General features: G+C 36.8%; 1 protein-coding gene and 1 long non-coding RNA gene across 5 annotated transcripts in view; both read left to right on the top strand.

Moving 5' to 3' along the window:
- The first annotated feature begins 1,106 nt into the window (after positions 1-1,106).
- HSF2 (heat shock transcription factor 2) overlaps positions 1,107-24,405 on the top strand; it is a 36,071-nt gene continuing 12,772 nt past the window's right edge. For 2 of the 4 annotated variants that reach the window (XM_082474669.1, XM_082474668.1), the window contains exons 1-7: positions 1,107-1,327; positions 16,010-16,118; positions 16,293-16,420; positions 17,276-17,400; positions 19,581-19,656; positions 23,265-23,326; positions 24,233-24,320. In XM_082474669.1, coding sequence (XP_082330795.1) covers positions 1,235-1,327; positions 16,010-16,118; positions 16,293-16,420; positions 17,276-17,400; positions 19,581-19,656; positions 23,265-23,326; positions 24,233-24,320 — 681 coding nt within the window. In that variant the 5' untranslated portion in view covers positions 1,107-1,234. The remainder of the gene's footprint in view (positions 1,328-16,009; positions 16,119-16,292; positions 16,421-17,275; positions 17,401-19,580; positions 19,657-23,264; positions 23,327-24,232; positions 24,321-24,405) is intronic. The other 2 variants (XM_082474667.1, XM_082474666.1) reach the window with 1 other exon arrangement.
- Positions 1,843-5,841, top strand: LOC309667019. Its single transcript, XR_014267481.1, has 2 exons — positions 1,843-1,940; positions 2,611-5,841. It is a non-coding gene; the product is annotated as an uncharacterized lncRNA (long non-coding RNA).

The raw sequence follows: 24,405 nt of genomic DNA, 5'->3' as shown, positions 1-24,405 counted from the left end.
TTAATTATTATCTGACTTTTTGTACATTCGTATGTTTACACTGACTCATAAAAAAATTTAAATTTTGTACAATTCTTTATATTTTCAAATCTCCTATGTTATTAATGTTATCTTAAGGGTGAAAAGAGAGACAGTTTTATTCCCAATGAGGAGATGGGAAAGACCGGCACAGACAGGTTAAGGGATAGCTCTAATTACATACACTACCAGTGTAATTAAATATCCACTAATGTGTCCTTGAAGCTGGGTCTAAACTCATATGCTGACTCCTTGTCCAATATTTCTTCCACTATGCCAAATCTGTAAAGGACATACAGGGATAATTATCTTAAGAACATACCTGTAAAGTACTTACAGGAACAATTATTTTAATTGATTAAAACAGAATAAATGATACTATTTCTTTTTATGCTGCGCACATAGTGCGCATTCCATGTCTGTTAAACAGCATGTAAGCTGCCTATTACAGTTCTTGGTTCACTGTAGTACGTGTTTAGTAAAGAGTGACTTATTTAAATTCCTCTATTTGATAAACGCGTTTTATAGGAACGATTTTTTTCCTAATGAAAATTTAAGGACAAGGTTCATTATTATTAACACAGTTTCAGTTTGGGGCCTAGCAAATCATGCTTGAAAGCTGCTTTTTTTCCCCCCGTGTGAACTATTACACTCCTTCCTCCTGCCTGACTGGCGCAACCCACACTTTGCCTACCAAACTTATGACTCAAAGGCCCCTGAGGACTTTCTGTAGCCTTGCAGACATAGCCCAAACATCCAAAGCTGCTTCCACGTGAAACAACCAAACACAGTCCCACAAGCAGAAGATCCGCTACAGCGAGAGCTCCTATAGACAGGGCAAATGAGAAAGCAGCGTCCCCCTTTGCTCCCACCCCTCCCCATCGGCAGCATCCAATTGCTTTCCTCTGTTGTGCGGTCGGCTCCTGGGATTGGTCGGGAACGGGACCGGCGCGGGACCAGTGAGCACAGGCCGAGCGGGGAGACTGGTCAGTCACGTGCGGCCGCCGGGTTACCCCGCCTCACTGCGCGCCTGGCGGGGCGGGGCGGGGCGGGGCGGGGCGAGGTGGGCGGGGCCCGGGAGCTGCTGCGCCTGCGTTGTGGGCGTTCTCGCGGAGCAGCTGCTGCCGCCGCCGCCGCCGCCTCCGCCTCCGCCTCCGCCTCCGCCGCTACCGCCGCGTTTGGGTGTAGAATTAAGAATTCCTGCGCCTCGTTAACAATGAAGCAGAGTTCGAACGTGCCGGCTTTCCTCAGCAAGCTGTGGACGCTTGTGGAGGAAACCCACACGAACGAGTTCATCACCTGGAGTCAGGTAAGGGTGAGGGCACGGCGGCCTCCGAACCCCCTAACTAACGTCCTCCTCTCTCGCGCTCTCCCGCGGGGTTGTCTCTCGCGGCCTGCGGCTCGACGCCCTCTGTGAGGCCCGTGGCGCGGGGGTGGCACGGGCCTCGGCGTGCAGCCTCGCGGGGGACCCCGGTATTGTTCGCGCGGGGAGCCGCGGGGGTCCCCGCCGGCGCCGCTGGCTCAGGCCGCGGTGGGGGAGGGGCGGCCGGCGCGGGGCGCCGCGGCCCGGGAGACCCCGTAACGGTCCGACCCGGGCGGCGTTCGGAACCAGCCCGGCGGAACGAGGGCGGCCGACGAGCCGAGGGAGCGGGAGCCACGTTACTGCACACTCATTCTCCGTCCTCCCGCCGGGCTCGCGGGCTGCGGCTCACTGGGGGCACGGGCAGCTCTGGCCGGGATCTTCAACGCGGGGTTTATGTGAGGCAGTCTTTACCTTCGCGACCTGATTCTCGCCCCTAAAACAGACACACAGTCCGCCTCGCATCTGAGATCTTTATGAGGACGGCAGTCAGGGAAGGAGGCAAATGTTCAAACGCAGGTTACTGCTTATCAGGAGGCTTGAAAATATTATATAGAAAATGGTACGTTATTCTTTCGCGATTCTGAGCTATTTTTATAAACGGATTTTTATGATTACTTTAATAAAAGTGCCAATAGACAGGTGTTCAGTACCATCGTGGAGAGCAAAAACGAATCACTGAATTTCACTAAACAGTTGCCGGCAGTGTGGTGTATAGATGTCTTGATTATTGGTTTGATCCCAATTCTGCCACTAAACAGGCTTCGTATCTCGTCTGACCCAAGTGTCGTCGTCCATAAGATGAATAGGTTACTTAGGTGATCCAAGACCCCCTCTATTTCCAAATACTGATTCTAATTAGAATGATTATTACACAAACAGAGCATTTGCGTTACAATACACTTAGGCTATTGGAATCGTTTTGTGAAGGGGAGTGGAGTTCTCTTATTTTAGATGGTCATCTGTTTTGGATATTATCTTGTTTAGAGGCCTGGAAAAGAGTAAGTGAAAACTACCTGCACAGTGCCTGGCACCTGTTAAGTGCTGAGTAAATGTTATCTCCCCTCTTTCTCACTTTCTTTTCTGTTCTGTTTCCTATGCTAGGAACCCTCAGTTTTATTATTTTACCTTAACAGGGAGCACTGTATTGAGTACGTGAAGTTTTGACTACTGTAACACCACGGTCTGCCTTATATTGCTGTCATTTGTTTATTTTCTTTATCTCCCTCTAGGACTTAATTTTCTTGAAGGTCAGTAGCATCGAGTGGATGTTGTGCATTAGGCATTTGATGAATTCTGCACAGTTGTACAAAGAAGGGGTGAAAATAAGGAAGCCAGCCACCAGTATACACTTAAAAATAAACAGATGTCTCATGCTTTTCATCAGTCATAAGGATTAAAAGTTGACAAGGATGGATCAGCACAGACTGCAGTTACTCAGCCTTGTGCGTGTGTAAGAGATTGGACTGAGAGTCTCCCCACTCCCAAGCTGACTTTATCACACCTGTTTGTCTTGGGTGGGCCTTCTTGTTTTTATTGCCTAGAAATGGTACCTAAATATATTGGAAATTGGTTTTAGTTAAAGGGTATTCTGTCAGCAGGTCTAATAAATTCTCATTAGCCAAATATTTTAATAATATTTTTATTTTATGGGCAGTATTAAATGTGTAGAGTTTCATACTAATCCATAAATGCATCATTTTATGAATTCTAAGCCAAATAAACAAACCACTTAAAAATCATTCTTATTTTTTTTCCATTATTAAGTCTAAGCTTATGTTTTGGCTACTCATTTTTTAAACACATAGTGGGACAATTAAAGTATAAATTCAGTGAGGACAGGGACAGTATCTGTGCCAAGGGACACAGTAGGTACTTAATAAATGTTTGATGAAGCAGTGAAATCCTTGGACTATGTAATGGAAATGGTAGGAATGATAAAAGTGGAATGATGCCTGAAAAGAATCTCAAAGATCATCTGGTTTAGTCTCATTATATAGATGAGGATTTGAAGCTTAGAAGCTTAGGTTAGATTATTTATCTATAATTACAAAGCTAGCATTATTAGAGGTGGGGCTCTAACATAGATTTCTGAGCTCCCAGATCATTCTTCCATCAACGGCCCTACACTTAATACAGGTCATCACAGTATTTAGTTTTTACACCAAAATGTTACTCCTCCACAAGTCAGTGGACAATTCTGGATTAATGTCTAGGGCTATGCTTAGTTGCCTAAGGAAGTTGTCTTACATTCCCACAGATTTTTCCGAAAACAGTGTTAACAATGAAAGGTAAAACTTTAATTGAACAATGATGTTAGATGGAAAAACCAAAATAATTTACTCTCATCTTTTATAAGTTGCTGTTTATGATTGTTTCTGGTTTCCTTCAAACTTGTTTTGCTGGACTTCTGTTGAGGTAATTTAGCATTTATACTCTCTGAGTGAAAATCATATTAAGACCTTTTAGAAGTAGCAGATGTTTGGGAAAGGAGGCGATCTTTTATGCAATTGTTTTCACTTGTGGAAAATAATTTACTCTAGCTAGAGTATAAGGCAAGGGGAGAAAACTTACCAACTGCAGTTTGAAAAGCTTGGCTTAATATTCCTGAAGACTTATATAACTTTAGTTTTCCTTGAAATTTGTAGTGTGACAGAAATGAACTAATACCCCCATTGATGTCATTAATTGTAGAAATATAATATTCTGAACAATCAAAATTATACTGTTATAGACTCAAATAATAGAAATGTCTTTAGATTCTGAGTGTCTTTAAAACATACAGTACATCCCCCAAATTCCCCACTGATATTTCTCTTTCTTTTTTTGCCTGTTTTTACATTTCCTATAGCTATTTTGGCTCTGGTAGGCAGTCTGTTACCAGAATCGAGGACAGGGATAGTACTGTTGAACAACCTAAAGCTGTTTTAAATGTAACAGAGTCCTAAACAGAGGGCACAGGTTTAGCTTGGTAGCAACTGGGGAAACTTGATCTTCAGGGGCAAGAAGTTGTGGAAGTTGAATGGAAGTTCTTGCCATTGATCGTAAGGAACAGCCTTTACTGTTACTGATATATGATACTCAGTGTATGTTGAAGTGAAGCAATATTAAGAAAAGAAAGAACTGTAAAGTCACTGTTTTACCAGTGTTACTGCCTTTGTCTCAGTTCTTCAGGTTGCTTGAGAATACCAAGAAGGGATTTCCACTAAAGACTTCATACCTGTCTGTTCCACCTTTTTGTGCCCTATGGCAGTCTCTACTTCCCTATCCATCTCAAGTCAGCAGAGACAAATCAGGAAACAGGAGGGAAAGGGAGCAAAACCAGAATTTGTCCAGTGTTTTCTAGCTGTTTTGGATGAATTTGAACAGTAGATCTTTAGACTTGCCAGTGTTATGGTATTGTTTTGAATTTCCCAGCAGTACTCTCAAGTGAAAACAAGAAAGGCCACAAATGTGGCAGAATAGGGGTTAAATCCACTTTAGATGGACCTACAGAAAACTTCACTGATTCACAGACAAGTATTTTTTATTTGTATACGTAAGAGAAAGAGCTAGAGACTCAAAAGGAATGGTTGGTAAACATTAAGAAATTATAGGCTGGTTGTTTAAAAAAGAGATTTCTATTTTGGAAACTTTTAAAGTAATGGGGCTGAAGTATTAGATTATTATTAAGAGTATTTTGGACGTTTATAACCAAGAGTACCAGTTTGAGCAGAAACAATTACTATTTGGAAGCTTGCTAACGTTTATGGGTTAGGCCTAAAGAGAAGCTACCATCCTTCCCACCCTACTGAGTAATAGTGGCTTTTTGTCTCTTATAAAATGCATAGGGAGAGTTCTGTGTTGCAGTGCTTAAGCTTCACAGGTTTAAACAGCAGTAAGGTAGAAATTTTGCACTCAAAGAAGTTATTTACTAATTTTGAAGTAGAGACTGAAGGAATACCATAAGCAGAGACACAGAACGATATTAGTGAGTTAGGGTTGTGTGTGTTTGAGAGAAAGAGCAATATAAACAAGAGGCATTCATCTCCTCATTTGATATATATAATCCAAGAGTTGAAATTCTAAAAATATAATTTGGTCCACTGTGATCAAAGACTCATTTATTGTCACTCACAAATAGTTGTGACTCTGTTACAACCAGACAGTGTGCTAGGTAGTAGGAATTCATTCAGTAGTTAACAAAATAGCTGCCTTCATAGATCTTACATTTTAGTGAAGGATACTGATAATTAAGAAGTAAGCAAACACAAATAATATAATTTCAGTTAGTGGTAAGTAACAAAATAAAGCAGGGTAAAGAGAGAGTGCAATTAGGAGACAGAAATCACACAGTATTTTGAACAGAGAAAGTTTAATAGGATAACTATATCAGGAGAATTGGGGTAAAGAAAACTCTAAAGAAGGTAGGAATAGCAGTTATAAGAAGCAACCATCACTGGTAGGCCTAAGAGCGAGTGCCCAAGTAAGAGCCCTTCCCCGAAGTCTGAGACCTTGTTGGAGAGAGAATGACCATATCTCACTGAATGGCAAAGACTTCACTGATGCCACACTAGTGGGACTTACTAGAAATCCATCCTTCAGAACTTGCCGGGAAATATGCTTTCTAGGGCAGGGGTTGGCAGATTATGGCCTGTGGGCCAACCATGTGTTTTAAAAGTAAAGTTTATTTGGAATATAGCCATGCTCAGTCTACTTACATATTGTCTGTAGTTGCTTTCTTGCTACAGGGGCAGAGTTACGACCTTATGACCTGCAAGCCTAAAATATTTATTGTCTAGCCCTTTAAGAACATGTTTGTTAACCTATGCTCTAGGATACCCTAGAAAGCTATTCATGGAGAGATGCCTGGCCAGAGATACTCTGATTTGAACCCTCCCAAGGGAGAGGGAGTGTTGGGGGAAGCTGCTGGCCTTAGGGTGCTGCTGCCTTCTGTGCACTGCAAGAGCTAGGTGCTGGAGAACCTTCCTGCACAGCAGGAACCTGCCAAGGATACACTGGAAGGGTAATCCCTTCCTCTTGTAATATCTCTCTAGTATCTTCCATGACAAAGCTTAACACCGTGCTCGAAAAGAAAGTTAAGACTCAGCTCCATATTTGCAGAGCAGACATTGAAGAATGAATTTGGCGCAGTAAGTTCATAACTAGCATGTAAAATGACTGGAATCTGTTGTATTTTAGGTAGAGTGACGATGAAGCCTCTTTGGGGAGGTGATATGTGAGCAGAGATCTGAATGATTAGAAAAGATGGGTCTGGCAAAGGGGAATGGAAAATGTAAAGGCCTTGAGCATAGCATGTTCATATGATTGCAGAAGCCCCATGTGGTTGGATTATCTTTAGATAACATGAGAGTGAGGTCAGAGAGGTAGGCAGAAGCAGATGGTATAGGGCCTTAGGGCATGGTAAGGAGATTGGAATTGAGGGAACTAGTTAGAAGACTATCACAGTTTTCCACTGTGGGATTGAAAATAGCGTGGCTGAGACTAGGGTAATAGCAGTGGAGGTGGTGAGCAGCAGATGTAATATCTACTTTGAAGGCAAGGTCACGGATCTTAATGGTAAATTTTCTGGAGTTGGAGGAGAGATAGAAAAGAATTAGAATGACTCATGTATTTGGCCTGAGCAACGGATGGATGATGGTGCCATTTGCTGAGATGCGGGAAGATTCGGAAAAGTGCAGGTGGGGATTCTGTTTGGCCATGTTAACTTTGAGATTACAAATGGATCGCTAGTATTACTTCAGACATGTTTTGTTTTGCTTGCATTTCACTGACCACACTTGGTCATACGACCACACCTTATTTCAAAGGAGCTGGGGAAGTGCAGTGCTGGAAAGGAGAACAGCATGAATGACTTCTGTACTCCAAGACCTTCCAGTGGCAATGTTGAGTAGGTTATTTAGATGATGTAACACTCTGGCATTCAAGGTGGAGTTTGGAGCTTGTGAGTGGTAAAGCCATGGGACTGGATGAGATCATCCAGGGAGACAGATGAAGATAGAAGGACCTGCAAGATAGGGTATTCTAATATTTAGAGGGTATGAAGACAAGAAAAAGCCAGCAAGAGAGATTGAGAAGGAACAGTGAGAAAGGAGAAAACACAAGGGAGTGAGGTCATACAAGTTAATGGAAGAAAATGGTTCAAGAAAGAGATGATCAACCATGTCAAATGCTGTTTTGACTTTTCTTATACACCTCTTCTGGTGTATATAAGCAAAAATTTCTCTAAGGTAGTTAAACCTACATTGAAGAGTAGAATTTCTGGAAAATAAGGTAAGACATGCTCAACCTCAAGATTAAATTATTTTCCAAAGAAGTCAAATCAGCTTGTACTCCTTTTAGCCATGCATGAGATTTCCCATTAATTTGTCTCTTCAAAACTTGATATTCTCATTCTTCTGAGTTTTTACCAATCTAGTAGATATAAAATATTATCTCAGTGAGGTCTTAATTTATATTTCCCTCATAATTAATGTGTTCAAACACTTTTTCATATTTATTGGCCATTTGTGTTTCGTATTCTATGAAATGTTTGACCATTTTTCTGTTGGGTGGTTTATCTTTTATTATTTGTAGGAACTACTTGTAATTCTGCATCTTTTTGGATGTATGTGTTGCCTCTGTCGTCTCCTAGTTGTGGCTTTTTTACTTTCTTTTGATGAGTATAAGTTCTTAATTTTAGTATAATTTAATAGATCAGCCTTTTTTGTGGTTCATGTTCTTTGTTTCTTCAGGATGTTTTTGCTTTCCTACCCCAAGGAGAGAAAAATACTTTTCCATCTCTTTTTTTTTTTTTCTTCTTCTGAAAGTTTTAAAGGTTTGAATTTTATATCTAAATCTTTAATTCACTGGAATTGATTTTTGTGTGTGCTATAAGGGATCCTGTTTCATTGTTTTCCATATTTAGTTGTTTTAGCCCCTTTATTGAACAGTTTCTTCTTCCTCTAGTGATTTGTGTTGCTACCTCTGTCTTATAAGCAAAATTATATGTAGATTGTGTTTTTGTGTCTAGGTTCTCTATTCTGTTCCACTGGATAATTTATCCTTTTTCCTGTATCACATGTCTTAATTACTGTAGCTCTGTAAAGCTTTTTGGGAGGGCAACCTAGTGTTCAGGAGTGCCTTGACTACTATTGGTCTTTGCTCTTCCATATATGTTTTAAAATCAAGTTCCATTAAAGAAAAAAAGCAAACCTATTAGGATTTTTTTAATTGCAATTGTACTGAAACTGTAAATCAGATTAGGGAAAATAGGTATCTTTATGATATGATATATTCATGGGAACAAGGCATTTTTCTAAATTCATTTTGTTATTTAATAAAGTTTTATATTTTTTGCAATTAGATCTTGCACAGCTTTGTTAGATTTTAGAGATATTTTAAATGATATCCTTTAATGAAAAATAATTGCTGTTGCTGGTAATTAGAAATACAAGTAACATTTGTATATGGATAATAAACCAGTGAGCTAATCATTTTACTGATTTGGATTCTCTAAGTGTACATCCATAGGTGTCTGGATATGACAGTTTTGTTCTTATTTTCAGACCCTTATACCTTTGTTTTCTTTTTTGCAGTGGCTAAGACACCTCAGGGTGTCAGATAGAAGCAGTGATCATGGGATCCCTTTCTCTTATTTTTAAAGGAAATGTTTTAAATATTTCCCCTTTAAGTTACTAGCTGTTAAAATTGAGAATTTTTAATTTGCCTTTTTGTTATTGATGACAAAATTAATTGGGTAGCTTAGAGGGGACAGGGCATGCCGGGATGGAGAATACAGGAAAAAGTTGATTTTGGAGTAGGATGATGGGTTTGAAATAGACAAGTGAGTGAGTCAAAGAACATTGTGTAAAAATGTTAACGATTGAAAAATTCAAGTGGGAAATTTGAGATGGTCAGGGGCAGAGGTATAGTTGTGATAATCATTATATATAATAAAGTCAGTAATTAGAGAAATTGGTGTGGATGAGACTGCCTAAGGATAGAGTATAAAAGGTATCATAATCAAGGATAGAAACTTAAAAAACCCACTACCTCTTGATAGCTGGAAGACAATTGAAAAGAAATATGAGAGATAGGAGACCCAATGTATAGTTTCAAAGGCATAAGAGCAGAGCATTTAAGAAGGGGAGTGTCAGAAGTGCCAAATGAAATGCCACAGAGAGGTGTAGGAAGATGAGGACTGAAAAGAGGGCATTGAATTTGGCATTTGGCATTTTAGAAAAAACAGTTTCAGTAGAGGCACAAAAACTGAAACCAAATTTTAGTGAGAGTAAATAGATGGCCCTGAATTGGAGAAGGGGGCTTTAAAATATTTGTTTGTCAAATTTTTCAGTGAATGAAAAGACAGATGGGATGGGTAGATTGAGAGGAAGTAAGGTAGAGGGAAAGTCCTTTTAAGATAGAAAAAGATGTATGCATTTTTAAATTTTAATAGCTACTACCTAATAACCAACAGTGGTTATTTTTAAACTTTAAAAATTTTGCCAATCTAATAAGTGAAAATCATTATTTTGCTGTACATTTTATTATGAATGAGATCCGATCTTCTAAATTTCACATTGGGTGTTTCATCTTACTGATTTGTTAGAAAATTTTTAATTAATGCAGTTAATCGTTTGTCATAAATGTTGGATATATTTTTATGTTAGTAAGCTTTCAACTTTATTGAATTTTTTAAATGTCTGTTGCCAGTTAAGTTTAAGTTCAGACACAAGTAATAGAAATCCAGACAACAATGGCTTAAACAAAATAGAGATGTACTGTATTTTTCTCTTACATCTGAAGATACTGAGTCACCTTCTCAACCTTTCAGCCATACTTAGTTCCTCTACTTCAGTGATTGCTGGAGCTCTAGCCGTTGGCTCCAGGTTCTGAGCAGGAATATGAGATGTAGGGGTTTGACACTTTGAGTCTTTTCCCTTTTAGAAGCTTTTGTGGAAGCTCCGCTCAATCCATTTTGCTTATATCTTGTTTGCCAGATGTGTTATTTGGCCACCTTTGCTTCTAAGAGGGACTGAGAAATGTATTTGTAGCATCAGACAAAATTGTGTTAGTAAGAAATTAGAGGAGCATCCATGTTGTTGCAAGTGGCAGGATCTCTTTTCTTTTTAAGGCTGAATGATGTTTCATTGGGTATGTATGTATAAAGTATATCAATATATGTATAAAGTATGTATATATATATATCTCACAATTTCTTTATCCATTCTTTCTTTGTTGGACATTTAGGTGGTTTCTGTGTCTTGGTTATTGTGAATAATGCTGCAGTGAACATGGGAGCACAGATATCTCTTAGAGATACTGATTTCATTTCCTTTGGGTATATACCCAGAAGAGGGCTGCTGGATCATATGGCAGTTCTATTTTTAACTTTTTGAGGAACCTTCATACCATTTTCCATAATGACATTACCAATTTACATTCCCACTGACAGTATACAAAGGTTCCCTTTTCTCTTCATCCCTCACCAACACTTGTTGGTTCGTTTTTTTGTTTTTTTAGGAATAGCCATCCTAAAAAGTATGAGGTGATATCTCATTGTGGTTTTGATTTGCATTTCCCTGGTGATCAGTGATGTTGAGCACCTCTTCACATACTTGTTGCCCATTTGTATGTATTCTTTGAGAAAATGTCTAATCGAATCCTTTGCCCATTTTTTAATTGGGTTGCATCTTTTTGCTGTTGAGTTGTGAGAGTTCCTTATGTATTTTAGATATTAATCCTTTATCAGATATATATTTGCAAATATTTTTATTCCATTAAGTTGTCTTTTCATTCTGTTGATTATTCTTTGCTGTGCAGAAGCTTTTTAGTTTGGTGAATTAGCTTGACTTGTAGTAGTCATTTCACTGTGCATGCGTGAATATATGTTAAATCATCATGTACACCTTAAATATATACAATTTTAGTTTTAAAAAATAAAAAAAAGTAGAGAAATCTGAAGATAAGGTAGGCAGCTAGTAGTCTCCATGAATACATTTATTAGTTTTTACCTGTATGACTTCTGGGGTTTTTTATGTGATGCTTTCAAAAGCTTGGTTATAAAGAGTGAGGTAGCTTTGAGTTAGCATTGAGCTTTTGTTTTTTCCTTCCAAATGGAAAGTTTATTAACTAATCCTTTTCCCTCCTAATTTTTCCTCCTGATTTGAATGCTGCCCTTACTTATTACCTATTAAATTCTCAAATAGATTTGCTGCTGCTTCTGTTCTCTCTAGTCTGTCCATTCAGCTATTTGAGTATCCCTTCTTTAGTACCAAACTCTTGTAGACACTATAATTCTGTTGTCTGTGTAAGGTACGGTTAACACCTCTCTCTCCATTGTTTTCAGTATTTTCTTGCCTATTTGTTACATAATTTTTATGAAATGAACTTTAGTATCTAATATTTGGTTGTGTTAGCATCTATTCACCTTGTCTCCAAAAACTTTTTTTTAATTGAGAGAGAAGTCAATGCACTGGTTAACTTAATTAGACTTGACATCTTTACAACACTGTCTCTCTGTAGTTTAATATTTCCTTAAAGTTCTTGTGTAGTCTTAAAATTTATTTTTAGATACTTGATATTTTTCTGTTGTTGGAGTTTTTTATTCCATTTTAGTTTTAGGTTTTTGTTGTAAAATACATATATCTTAAGATTAACCATTTTAACCATTTTTACGTGTACAGTTCAGTGACCTTAAGTACATTCACTTGTTATGCAGCCGTCACTACCATCCATCTCCAGAATGTTTTTCATTCTCCCAAACTGAAACTTCATACTCATTAGACAGTAATTTCCAATCCCCTCCTCCTTAGCCCCTGGTAACCATTCTACTTTCTGTCTTTTTGAAGTTGAGTATTCTAGATACCTCATATAAGTGGAATCATACAGTATTTGTCCTCTTGTGACTAGTCTAACTTAGCATAATGTCTTTAAGTTTCATCCACATTATAGCATGTGTTCTTTCTTTTTAAGGGTGAATAATAGTCCATTGTATGTATGTACCACATTTTGTTAATCCATTCATCTGTCAGTGGACGTTTGGGTTGCTTCCATCTTCTGGCTATTGTGAATAATACTGCTGTGAACATCGGTGTACAAATATCTTTTTGAGCCCCTGCTTTTAATTCTTCTGGATCTATATGTAGAATTTTAGGATCATTTAGTCATTATGTGTTTAATTTTTTGAGGAACGACTGTACTGTTTTCCATGGCAGCTGCACTATTTTATATTCCCACCGGCAGTGCAAAAGGGTTCCAGTTTCTCCACATCCTGACCAATACTTATTTTTTGGGTTTTTGTTTTTTTTTTTTAATAGCCATCTTAATGAGTGAAGTGATATCTCATTGTGGTTTTGCTTTTTATTTCCCTAATGATTAGTGATGCTAGGCATCTTATGTGTTTATTGAACATTTGTGTATCTTTTTTGGGAAGAAATATCTATTCAAGTCCTTTGCCCTTTGCTAATCAGGTGGCTTGTTTTTCGTTGTTGTTGAGTTGAAGTTTTTTTTAATGTATGTTATGGGTATTAACCCCTTATCAGATGTATGATTTGCAAATATTTTCTCCTATTTTGTGGGTTACCCTTTCACTCTCTTGATAGTATTCTTTATGCAAAAGTTTTTAAGTTTGAGGTAGCCTCATTTGTGTGTTTTTGCTTTTGTTGCCTGTGCTTTTGGCGTTATCCAAGAAATTTTTGCCAAATCCGTTGTCATGAAGCTTTTCCCCCTTGTGTTTTCTTCTAAGACTTTTATAGTTTTAGCTGTCACGTTTAAGCCTTTGATCTGTTTTGAGTTGATTTTTGTATATGGTATAAGGTAAGGAGTCAACTTCATTCTTTTGCATGTGAGTATCCAGTTTTACCAGCATTGTTTGTTGAAAAGGCTGTTCTTTTTCCGTTGAATTGTCTTTTTTTTTGGCTGAGTTGGGTCTTCGTTGCTGCGCGCGGGCTTTCTCTAGTTGCGGCGAGTAGGGGCTACTCTTCGTTGCAGTGCGCGGGCTTCTCGTTGCAGAGCACGGGCTCTAGGCGTGCAGGCTTCGGTAGTTGTGGTACGCGGGCTCAGTAGTTGTGGCTCGTGGGCTCTAGAGTGCAGGCTCAGTAGTTGTGGCGCGTGGACTTAGTTGCTCCACGGCATGTGGGATCTTCTGGACCAGGGCTCAAACCCACGTCCCCTGCATTGGCAGGTGGATTCTTAACCACTGCGCCACCAGGGAAGTCCCTCCATTGAATTGTCTTGGCATCCTTGTCAAAAATTCTTGGACTGTATATATGAGGGTTCATTCCTGGGTTCTCTATTCTGTTCCATTGATTGGTCTGTTTTTATGTCACTACCATATTATTTTGATTATTTTAGAAGGAAATTTCAAATTGTTTATTTTTTATATGGAAATACACTAGTGACTTTTTTAAATTCTTATTTTATATTGGAGCATAGTTGATTAACCATGTGTTAGTTTCAGGTGTACAGCAAAGTGATTCAGTTATACGTGTGTCTATTCTTCTTCAATTTCTTTTCCCATTTATGTTGTTACATAATATTGAGTGTAGTTTTCTGTGCTATACAGTAGGTTCTTGTTGGTTATCTATTTTAAATATAGTAGTGTGTACATGTCAATCCCCAAATCCCAATCTATCCCTTGCCTCCCACCCTTCCCCCGGTAACCATAAATTTGTTCCCTGAGTCTGTGAGTTTGTTTCTGTTTTGAAAATAAGTTCATTTGTATCTTTTTTTTTTTTTTTTGGATTCTGCATATAAGCAATATTGTATGATATTTGTCTGACTCTACTTTACTTAGTATAGTAATCTCAGGGTCCATCCATGTTGCTGCAAATGGCGTTATTTCATTCTTTTTGATGGCTGAGTAATATTCCATTGGGTATATGTACCACATTTTCTTTATCCATTCATCTGTCGATGGACATTTAGGTTGCTTCCATGTCTTGGCTATTGTAAACAGTGCTGCAGTGAACATTGGGGTGCATGTAATCCTTTCAAACCATGTTTTCTTCTGGATATATACCCAGGAATGGGATTGCTGGATCATATTGTAGCTCTATTTTTAGTTTTTTAGGGAACCTTCATAGTTTCCCGTAGTGGGTGAACCAATTTACATTCCCACCAACAGTGTAGGAGGCTTCCTTTTGATCCACACTCTCTCCAGCATTTACTGTTTGTAGGTTTTTTGATGATCGTTGTTCTGACTGGTGTGAGGTGATATCGTCTGCCCATTTTTTGATTGAGTTGCTTGTTTTTTTGATATTGAGCCCCATGAGCTGTTTGTAAATTTTGGAGTTTGCAAATATTTTCTCCCGTTCTTTGGTTTGTCTTTTTGTTTTGTCTGTGGTTTTCTTTGCTGTGCAGAGGAATTTAATTAGGTCCCATTTGTTTATTTTTGGTTTTATTTCCATTACTCTAGGAGATGGCTTGAAAAAGATATTGTTGTGATTTATGTCAAGTGTTCTGCCTATGTTTTCTCTAAGAGTTTTATAGTATCTGGTCTTACATTTAGGTCTTTAATCCATTTAGAGTTTATTTTTGTGTATGGTTTTAAAGAGTATACTAATTTCATTTTTTTTTACAGGTAGCTGTCCAGTTTTCCCAGCACCATTTATTGAAGAGACTGTCTTTCCTGTATTGTATAGTCTTGTTTCCTATGTTGTAGATTAATTGACCATAGGTACATGGGTTTATTTCTGGGCTTTTCTATCCTGTTCCATTGATCTATATTTCTGTTATTTTGCCAGTACCATACCATTTTGATAACTGTAGCTGTGTAGTATAGTCTGAAATCAAGGGGCCTGATTCCTCCAGCTTCATTTTTTCTTTCTCAAGATTGCTTTGGTTATTCAGGGTCTTTTGTGTCTCCACACAGATTTTAAGATTTTTTTGTTCTAGTTCTGTGAATAATGCCATTGGTAATTTGATAGGGATTGCATTGAATCTGTAGATTGTCTTGGGTAGTATAGTCATTTTGACAATATTGATTCTTCCAATTTAAGAATATGTTTTATCTTTTCATCTGTGTCATCTTTGATTTCTTTCATGAATGTCTTAGAGTTTTCAGAGTACAGGTCTTTTGTCTCCTTAGGTAGGTTTATTTCTATGTATTTTATTCTTTTTGTTGCAGTGGTAAATGGGATTTTTAAAAAATTTTTCTTTCTGAACTTTCATTATTAGTGTGTTAATTAGTAGCTAGATATCTTACTGAATTCTCTTGTGGTTTTTCAGTTGATTGTACAAAGATATAATTATGTTTATTGATAAAATATGACTTTCAAATTTTATCTTATTTTTGTCTTAATTGCATTGGCTTTAAAACATTGTTAAGTAATTATACTAGTTACATACTGTATTTTATTTGTTTTTGATTAGAAGAATGGAAATCTTTCTAATATTTAACTATAAAGTTTGATGCAGCTTTTGGTTTGATACATACTCCTAAACTTTTGAGATTGACATCAAAAAGTTTAATTGCAGTTTGGAGCTTAATTGAAATTTGTAACTTAATTGCAGTTTGTTTTTGCTGCTATTAACAGGAATAAAATGATGGTCTGAAGGTGTCATGGAAGGACTGCCAAGTTTTGGGGTTCATATGTATCACCTAATTTCAGAGGATCTTAACTAATTGACGTTTTCAATTTTTTTCAGAATGGCCAAAGTTTTCTGGTTTTGGATGAACAAAGATTTGCAAAAGAAATTCTTCCCAAATATTTCAAGCACAATAACATGGCAAGTTTTGTGAGGCAACTAAATATGTGTAAGTATGGACAGCAGTTTAATTGGAGTACTGTCATCAGTTACTGATTAAACCATTTTCCCCATTAGGTTGATAAAGGAAAATATATTCCATAGAAGCACCATTAATTTTTAAAGCTTTTACTTTTGTCTATTTAAAATTTTATTTAAAATCTGAATTTTGAATCTTTTTCAGATGGTTTTCGTAAAGTAGTACATATTGACTCTGGAATTGTGAAGCAAGAACGAGATGGTCCTGTTGAATTTCAGCATCCTTACTTCAAACAAGGCCAGGATGACTTGTTGGAGAACATTAAAAGGAAGGTGAGCTATTGTTAACATGATTTAATTAGGGCATTAACATGTAGTATACTTGGCCAAGACATATTTTATTTGTTAAAATTAAGAAGGTACTGAAATACACAGGTTTTCTTGTTGGGACAACTTAAACTAATAAAGCTTTAATTATTTTGTCCTCTATTTTTTTTTTCCTCTGCGCTCAACTGTATGGAGGGCTCAGTCTTTAAACACTTTTTAGAGGAAAGGAAATGTTTACATTCTGACTTAGGATAAGGAGTCATCTATATTGTGATGGCTCACTCCTTATAATTTAGCTTAAAAAACATAAGTTCCTACTAGAAAGTCAGCTGTCTGGAGGGCCTTTTTCTTTAGTTCACTGCTGAATATCTAGTGCTCAGAATAAGTCCCTTATATATAGTAGGAATTTAATAATACATTTTTGAATGGATGATATGTTTTGCTGAAATAAGATATTTTGACTAAATTCACAAGGTGGGGTGGGGGGCGGTAAAAGGGTAGTGGGCCATGAAAGAACATGGTCTTAGCGTGCAACTGTTCTACATAAATTTAATTAAAAGTGGAATGCAATAATAAATAGGCTTGGGGAAATTACAGGGAATTTGACAGAAGGAAATGAAAACAAAAAAAAAGCCCTTAAGTTGCTCCTGCTCATGGAAACTTTTCCACATTAAAAATATATAAATAAACTGATTATTCCTTATCCTCTCTTTGAGCTATGAAGTCTATTCTTTTCCTGGGCTTTTGGAAGTAAATCTCACTTCCTGGACAGGCTACAAAAACGTCTTATAACAGGGAAGTTTTGAATTATAATCATGGTGTTTAGTATTTGTTTAATTTCCTACATTTACTTTTTGAAAGGTTTCATCTGCAAAACCAGAAGAAAATAAAATTCGTCAGGAAGATTTAACAAAAATTATAAGTAGTGCTCAGAAGGTTCAAGTAAAACAAGAAACTATTGAGTCCAGGCTTTCTGAATTAAAAAGGTAAAGTATTATTTCCAAATATAATCCTAATATGGGGGTTGGTGTGTATGTGTGTGTTGAGGTTTGGAGGTTGGTGCTTTAAGTACCTAGATTACATTGTTGAAGCCAAGATCAAAAGCCTTTTTCTTAAGTATTGATTCCCTTTATTTTTTATTTGTAGCCATAGACTTTACCCCAATATTGTATTTTCATGATGGTGTCGAAAGAATATGTAAACCTGGTCAGTCAAAACAATTTGATACACCAGTGTTACTGATGAAATAATAGATCATTAAGTTGGTGTAGGAAACTATGATTCTACTTAGGTTGACTTTCATATGTTTACACACATATGAGGACCACAAGCCATACTACAGGGACTTCTCTGGACCCAGTGGTTAAGACTTCACCTTCCAGTGCCAGGGGTGTGGGTTCGATCCCTGGTTGGGGAGCTAAGATTCCACATGCCTCGTGGCCAAAAAACATAAAAAAACAGAAGCAATATTGTAACAGATTCAATAAAGACTTTAAAATTAGTCCACATAAAAAAATCTTTAAAAAAAAAAAATACCACATACGTTACCTAACTTTTCTTTCATAGAAGTTTCTTAGGACATTTTCTATGTGGCCTATCTTTTAGGAAAAAGTAGGACACAAAAAATAGGGAAAAAAGGGCACTAGAGACTTGTCCTACTTGATACTTACTTTACATAGACTTGGGAAAGTGATATTCAAACCTTTTATCTACAGAAAAGTGCTGTATTTTGTTTTAGTACAATTTTTGGCACCGTTATCCTAATGCCACAGTAACAACTTGTGTATAGAGTAGACCTATATTTCTCTTCTTAGTAAGTACTTGGAATTCTCTTACAGTAAATAGGCGCCAAGGTCTTAAGAGTAGTTATTTTATGTATTGTCTGTCCCATTTCAATTGTGGGACGTTAGTTTAGCTATTCTAACTCAAGTATCTTCATTGAGAGTAACCTTGGACTTTGATTCCCTTTTTCAATAAGCCTTAATTTGAAGCTTGCTTGTTTTGCATGTTTTATTTAAGCACTTACGTTGGTTTACTCTATGTATCTTGTGTCTGTTGAAGTGCCCTTTGACCCAGTTCCTTGAATCTCAGGTTTAGCTTTTAAGGAGTGGGATCCCAAATTCATCCTGTAAGTCTTAATGGTAACCATTCTCCTACTTATCTTTAGTAGGCAGATGACAGTATCTTTATATTTCTGAGTCAGAAAAAGTACAGTAGTTATTCAGTAAGTATCAGAATCTTATTTTCTGTGCCCTCTATGTTTAAGTTCAGTCCCTTTTGTAATAGTTTGGATTGAGGAAGATGGCTTTTGTGTGTAAATTAACAAAAGAGCAAAAATTAGAGCATTTAATAGAGGAATTATCTTTCAGGCCTTCTCAAAATTATCATTGCTGCTAACATTTAATAACTGCAATTTCAATAGAAGGTGGGGAATGAAAGAAAAAAAAAACTATTACTGCTGGGCATATAATTGGTTTGTCATGTATTTAGATATGCTTTTAAAAAAACACATTTTTTAATATGCTTTAAAAAAACCAAACATTTATATGCTTGTGTTTGAGACAGATCTTTAGACAGTTTTAGAGTCTTATAGACTTTAGCTCGACATCAATACTTAACCAAATTGTCTGTGTGATCTTGGGTAAGTCTTCTCAGTTCTCTGAGTCTGTCTTCTCATCTATAAAATAGAGATAATTCCTTTCTTGACAGATTTTAGAGAAGTTTAAGTAATACACATAAAATGTTTAGAATAGTGCCTGGCATAGCAAGTGTTGGGTAAATGTCATTTCCCCTTTAAGAATCGTTTCCTAAGCACAAGTCCTGAATTCACATGGTAGCCGTAGTTGAAAAGTTAGCTTATTTTTTAAACAAGAAGTAATGAAGCAGATTGTCAGAGGAGTAAATGGCCTACTATGTATGGATGTAAGCATAAATCTTAAGTTTTTGTGCATACATTGCCATGAGTAGAAGATACTACAGTTAGGAAGGAAGGATTCTGGAGTTGTGTCAAGGTTAGTTGCCAGTCTGTGTAATTGAACCAAAGTTTTCCTAGTCTCATAAAGATATATAGTAAAAACTAGTTCAAGTCTGGTATTCTTAATTAAAGATATTGAGGTCTGGCTTGTCTGACTGAATTTTTTTTTATTTTTCATAAATGATAACATAGTGAGAATGAGTCCCTTTGGAAGGAGGTGTCAGAATTACGAGCAAAACATGCACAACAGCAACAAGTTATTCGAAAGGTAAGCTTTTTTCTCTGTGACTGTAATCTGCATTTGTTTAATGAGTACCATTTGTGACCCCCCCAGAAATCTCTATTCAGTAGTCAGTGGTTGATCTTAGTTTCTTATGTATTGGGCACACAGAAGTAAAACTATGAAATCAAACAAATTAAGCCAAGTGTTACATATTCTTTGTAATAAAAAAAATTTCTTATTAGCTAAATGTAGTCATTCCATACCTCCAGATAATGTTTCGTTAGCTTTTAGTAAAATATTTTTGCCTGATATAACAACTTTATTATACTTCATTCTTGGTAGTATAATCAATATACTACCAATTTCTTAACCTTTTATATAAAAGACATAGCTTTACTGTGTGGGATTTTTTTTTTTGTTTTTTGTCTTACTATTTTTTTTTTTTTAATTTTTTTATTTATTTATTTTTATATTTCTGGCTGTGTTTAGTCTTCGTTTCTGTGCGAAGGCTTTCTCCAGTTGCGGCAAGTGGGGGCCACTCTTCATTGCGGTGCGCTGGCCTCTCACTATCGTTGCCTCTCTTGTTGCGGAGCACAGGCTCCAGATGCGCAGGCTCAGTAGTCGTGGCTCACGGGCCTAGTTGCTCCGCGGCATGTGGTATCTTCCCAGACCAGGGCTCGAACCCGTGTCCCCTGCATTGGCAGGCAGACTCTCAGCCACTGCGCCACCAGGGAAGCCCTGTCTTACTATTTTTTATTCTAAAAGGCATAGATATGGTCTTGGAAGATAAATGACTAATATTTTCAAGTCAGTCGATCAAATTACGTGTTCAAAAAAATGAGTTATAAGTGTATGCCACTATTAGTATGTGCAGAAAAGCAGTTAATGTAGTGTTGTAAAATAAATCCTAGATTTTAGTATATAAGCTGAAAATTACTGGGGGAACAGAAAATCTCTCTGCTGCAATTGTGTCCTTGTGATTTAATCTTCTCGTATCAGCTTTCATATGTTAATAAGAGGTGAAACATAAAAGTAATTAAGGCAGCTATTTTTTGCTCATGAGTAAACTGGACTAAGTTTAAGCAACAGGTTTTATGGGGGCAGGGAGGGTGGGAGAGCTTCAGTTTGTTCCTAGTCAGAGGCCGTTAGCTAAAAATAGTGTTATGACTGAAAGGATATGGGTGTAGTGGAGCAGGCTTAGAACACAGAGATGAATGGTAGCTGTAGCCTTTGGCCCATAGTCAAAACAGATATACTGATTTTTAAAAATAAGTATGCAAGTGAAGGTTGAATGTAGGATTCAACTTTAAGTGTTTAGTCCAAGTACATGTATTTTTAAAACTTCCATAGTTGATTCCAACTTGAAGCCCTGTTTAAGAATACCTGATTTTAAATGATAGGTTTACCTTAACCTGTGCTTTATTTTTAAAATCTGTTTATCTTTTTCAGAAAACAATGTTATAGTTAAATATCAACTCACAGTACTCCATAATTTGTTGGGGTTTTTTTCTTGAAAGCAAGGATAGTTGGTAAAATACTTATTTAACATTTCAGTTTTTCATGAAAGCTAACATTCTTTCTGCTCAAATTTGAGTTTGAATCTATGTGTTTTAGTGGGGTTAGGGAGTTTACGTAATGCATGATGACAGGCGATAATTTTTTCTCTATTCCTGGAATTTGTTTCTAACTCTACCATTTACTGTTTGGCCTTGGATTAATTGGAATAATATATGGGAGGTGTCTGTTATAGAACTTGTCAGCTAAAGAAGTCCAGTGATGTAAATGTTAAATGCCTCATCTTCTCCTTCAGGAAACGAACTCTAAAACATAATGCCAAAGTGTCAAAAGAGACCTGAAATACACAGCAAATTTCAGGAGAAATTTAGCCAGAGATTCATGTTCTTGTAAATTCAGCCAACTAATGTTTTAAGAATTTTCCCTAACACTTTTTTATAAATTAACAAAAGTAATTGGACTATTTCATAGATACCTTTAAGGTTAAATGTTGTCTTTTCATCAGCTGTCAGCATTTTCTTTTGAATAAGCAATTTAGTGGCTAACCTCCTTTTCATAGACTCTAATGCTGTCTAACTATTCAACTAAAATGTCTATATTTTTCTCCATGGCAAAGTTAATACTGATTGTAAGGCAAACCATTTAGTAGCCTCGTTTGGAGGAGAATGTACAATATTAAAGCTATACAATGTGTATTTTCAATGGACAGTTCTCTATTTTAATTATGTAATTATATTTCATAAAGCTTGTACAAGGAACTCTTCTGCAGAGTCTAAATTGTCGTCAGTCACTTGGCCTTTATTCATAACATCTCAGTGATATACTGCTGCTTTTTTTTTAAATAAATTTTTTTAAAAAATATCTATTTATCTTGGGCTGCCTCGGGTCTTCATTGCTGCATGCGGGCTTTCTCTGGTTGTGGCGAGCGGGAGCCACTGTTTGTTGTGGTGCGCAGGCTTCTCATTGCGGTGGCTTCTCTTGTTGCGGAGCACGGGCTCTAGGCGCGCAGGCTTCAGTAATTGTGGCACGTGGGCTCAGTAGTTGTGGCTCGTGGGCTCTAGAGCGCAGGCTCAGTAGTTGCAGCGCACGGGCTTAGTTGCTCCGCGGCATGTGGGATCTTCCCGGACCAGGGCTCAAACCTGTGTCCCCTGCATTGGCAGGCGTATTCTTAATCACTGCGCCACCAGGGAAGCCCCTATACTGCTTTTAATAGTTTACTTTTTTAACTCCTTTAGGCAGTATAATTTCAAGGCATACCCTAAACCAGTGGTTCTCACATTCACATCAGTATCACCTGGAGGTCTTGCTAAACAACACATGTTGCTGGACCTCATCCTCAGCATTTAAGATTCAGCAATTCTGGAGTAAGGCAGAGAATTTGCATGTCTAAAAAGCTCCTAGGCCAGTGCTGCTGGTCCATGGACCACACTTTAAGAAACACTGTCATAAAATATGAAGGATTGTTTGCATGTCTTGATCTGTTTAATAGTCTTTTTCTAAATTTAATCAGACTTTGAAGATTAAATCAGCTTCCCGTGATTGTCAGCAGGAAGCTTTGACAGATGTTCAGTGTCTCAATAATAATTTTTCTAGAGTTAGCCAATAAACTTTTTCTAACTTGAAAATATTAAGATCTATTCTGAGAGAGTTGGCAATTTCTTTTGCCTCTAATTGTATTACCTGGTATAAGAAAAATATCTGTCAAACATCAGTTTTCTTTTCTGCATCATAATCTTCTTGAAAGAATTTTAAGTAAAAATAGGGATCTGTATCCAGGCATGCTTGGTACTTATCATCAAGACAAATAATTGAACTGAATATTTGATAGATAAATAGATGGATGGGTGGGTAGGAAGCTAGATATATAGATAGATATATGGGTAGATGGATGTCCTAGGTACCTCTATATCTTAGGTAGCAGCAACTTTATCACAGGTTGTTCTTCTGCCTGGATGCTGGTATATTTCTTTAAATATCATTGTAAGATGCATCCAAATTTAAAATGTTAATATGTGAGAAATTATGTGACTTAGAATAGAGGACATACAGTACCTGAATTAATTTTATAAGACTTGTAATATAGACTAAAGAATTAAGAATCTATGATGGAGTATTTCTTATTTATATTTTCCTTTTAGATTGTCCAGTTTATTGTTACGTTGGTTCAGAATAACCAACTTGTGAGTTTAAAACGCAAAAGGTAAGATTTTATGATAATACATTTTGACCTATCTGTAGACAACCAGACATGTTAGAATTTAATCATGAATGGTCTACATTTGCTGAGTATATGCGTGTTGTCCCAGATGAACAGTCCTCCCTTGTTAAATTATACTTCTAACATTTCAAGAGTGGTGGTGTTTCCTACTATTGTCATCTTGCTGTTTTTGAGAGATTAGGATAGCCTAAATGGTAGTTTTACATACATACGGTTTGTAAAGAGTTCATCTTCCATTCACATTAGCAAATTATTGTAGCATTAGAAGGCCTCAGTGAGAGAAACTCTTAAAAAGAGGATGCATGCTGAAAAAAGCATAAAAAAATTTTTGATATCTCATGTTTAATCCACTCACAAGGGTCTTTAAAAACCTGTACATTGGCCATGAGTTGTGATACCCATAAATGTCAGTAACTACCTTTGTCACAATTAAAACATACGGAAAACAGTGGACAAAGGAATAAGTAGAAGGAGAAAAAGATTATCTTGTAAGGCAAAGGATTTTAGCAGAGCTTGGTTATACTTACAACTTATGCTGTAGAATTAACTCTACTTCCACTGAGTCTTTGTGATATTACCTACTTTTTACTATGTAAGTACCATAAAGAGTTATATAGTTCAGTCAGCAATGAAGTAGATTTGGGGAGAGTAATTTATAGTGTTTATTATAACAAAGATAACACAGAAGAATGGAGAAATAAAAGCCGTAGATACACTCATCCCCCATACCCCTCCAAAGAGGTAATCGTTTTTAAGAGTTTCTTGTGTACTGAAATTTTTTATTCATTATTAAAATGAGTGTGTTTATATGTGGCTAAATTATTAGAAGCAATTTAAACTTCATGTATGTTTGCTCACTGAACTTCATGTATATCTTCTGATTTTCAGACCGCTACTTCTAAACACTAATGGAGCTCAAAAGAAGAATTTGTTTCAGCACATAGTAAAAGAACCAGCTGATAATCACCATCATAAAGTAATTTTTAAAATTCTGTTTTATATTTATTATCTCAAACTAAATTTTATTACAGCAGTATGTCATGCATTTGAAAAAGTTTAGT

The sequence above is a fragment of the Balaenoptera physalus genome (genome assembly GCF_965194825.1).
Source record: "Balaenoptera physalus genome assembly, chromosome: 9".
Classification (NCBI taxonomy): domain Eukaryota; kingdom Metazoa; phylum Chordata; class Mammalia; order Artiodactyla; family Balaenopteridae; genus Balaenoptera; species Balaenoptera physalus.
The sequence above is the reverse complement of the archived record's forward strand: the minus strand, read 5'-3'. Positions and strand labels throughout refer to the sequence as shown.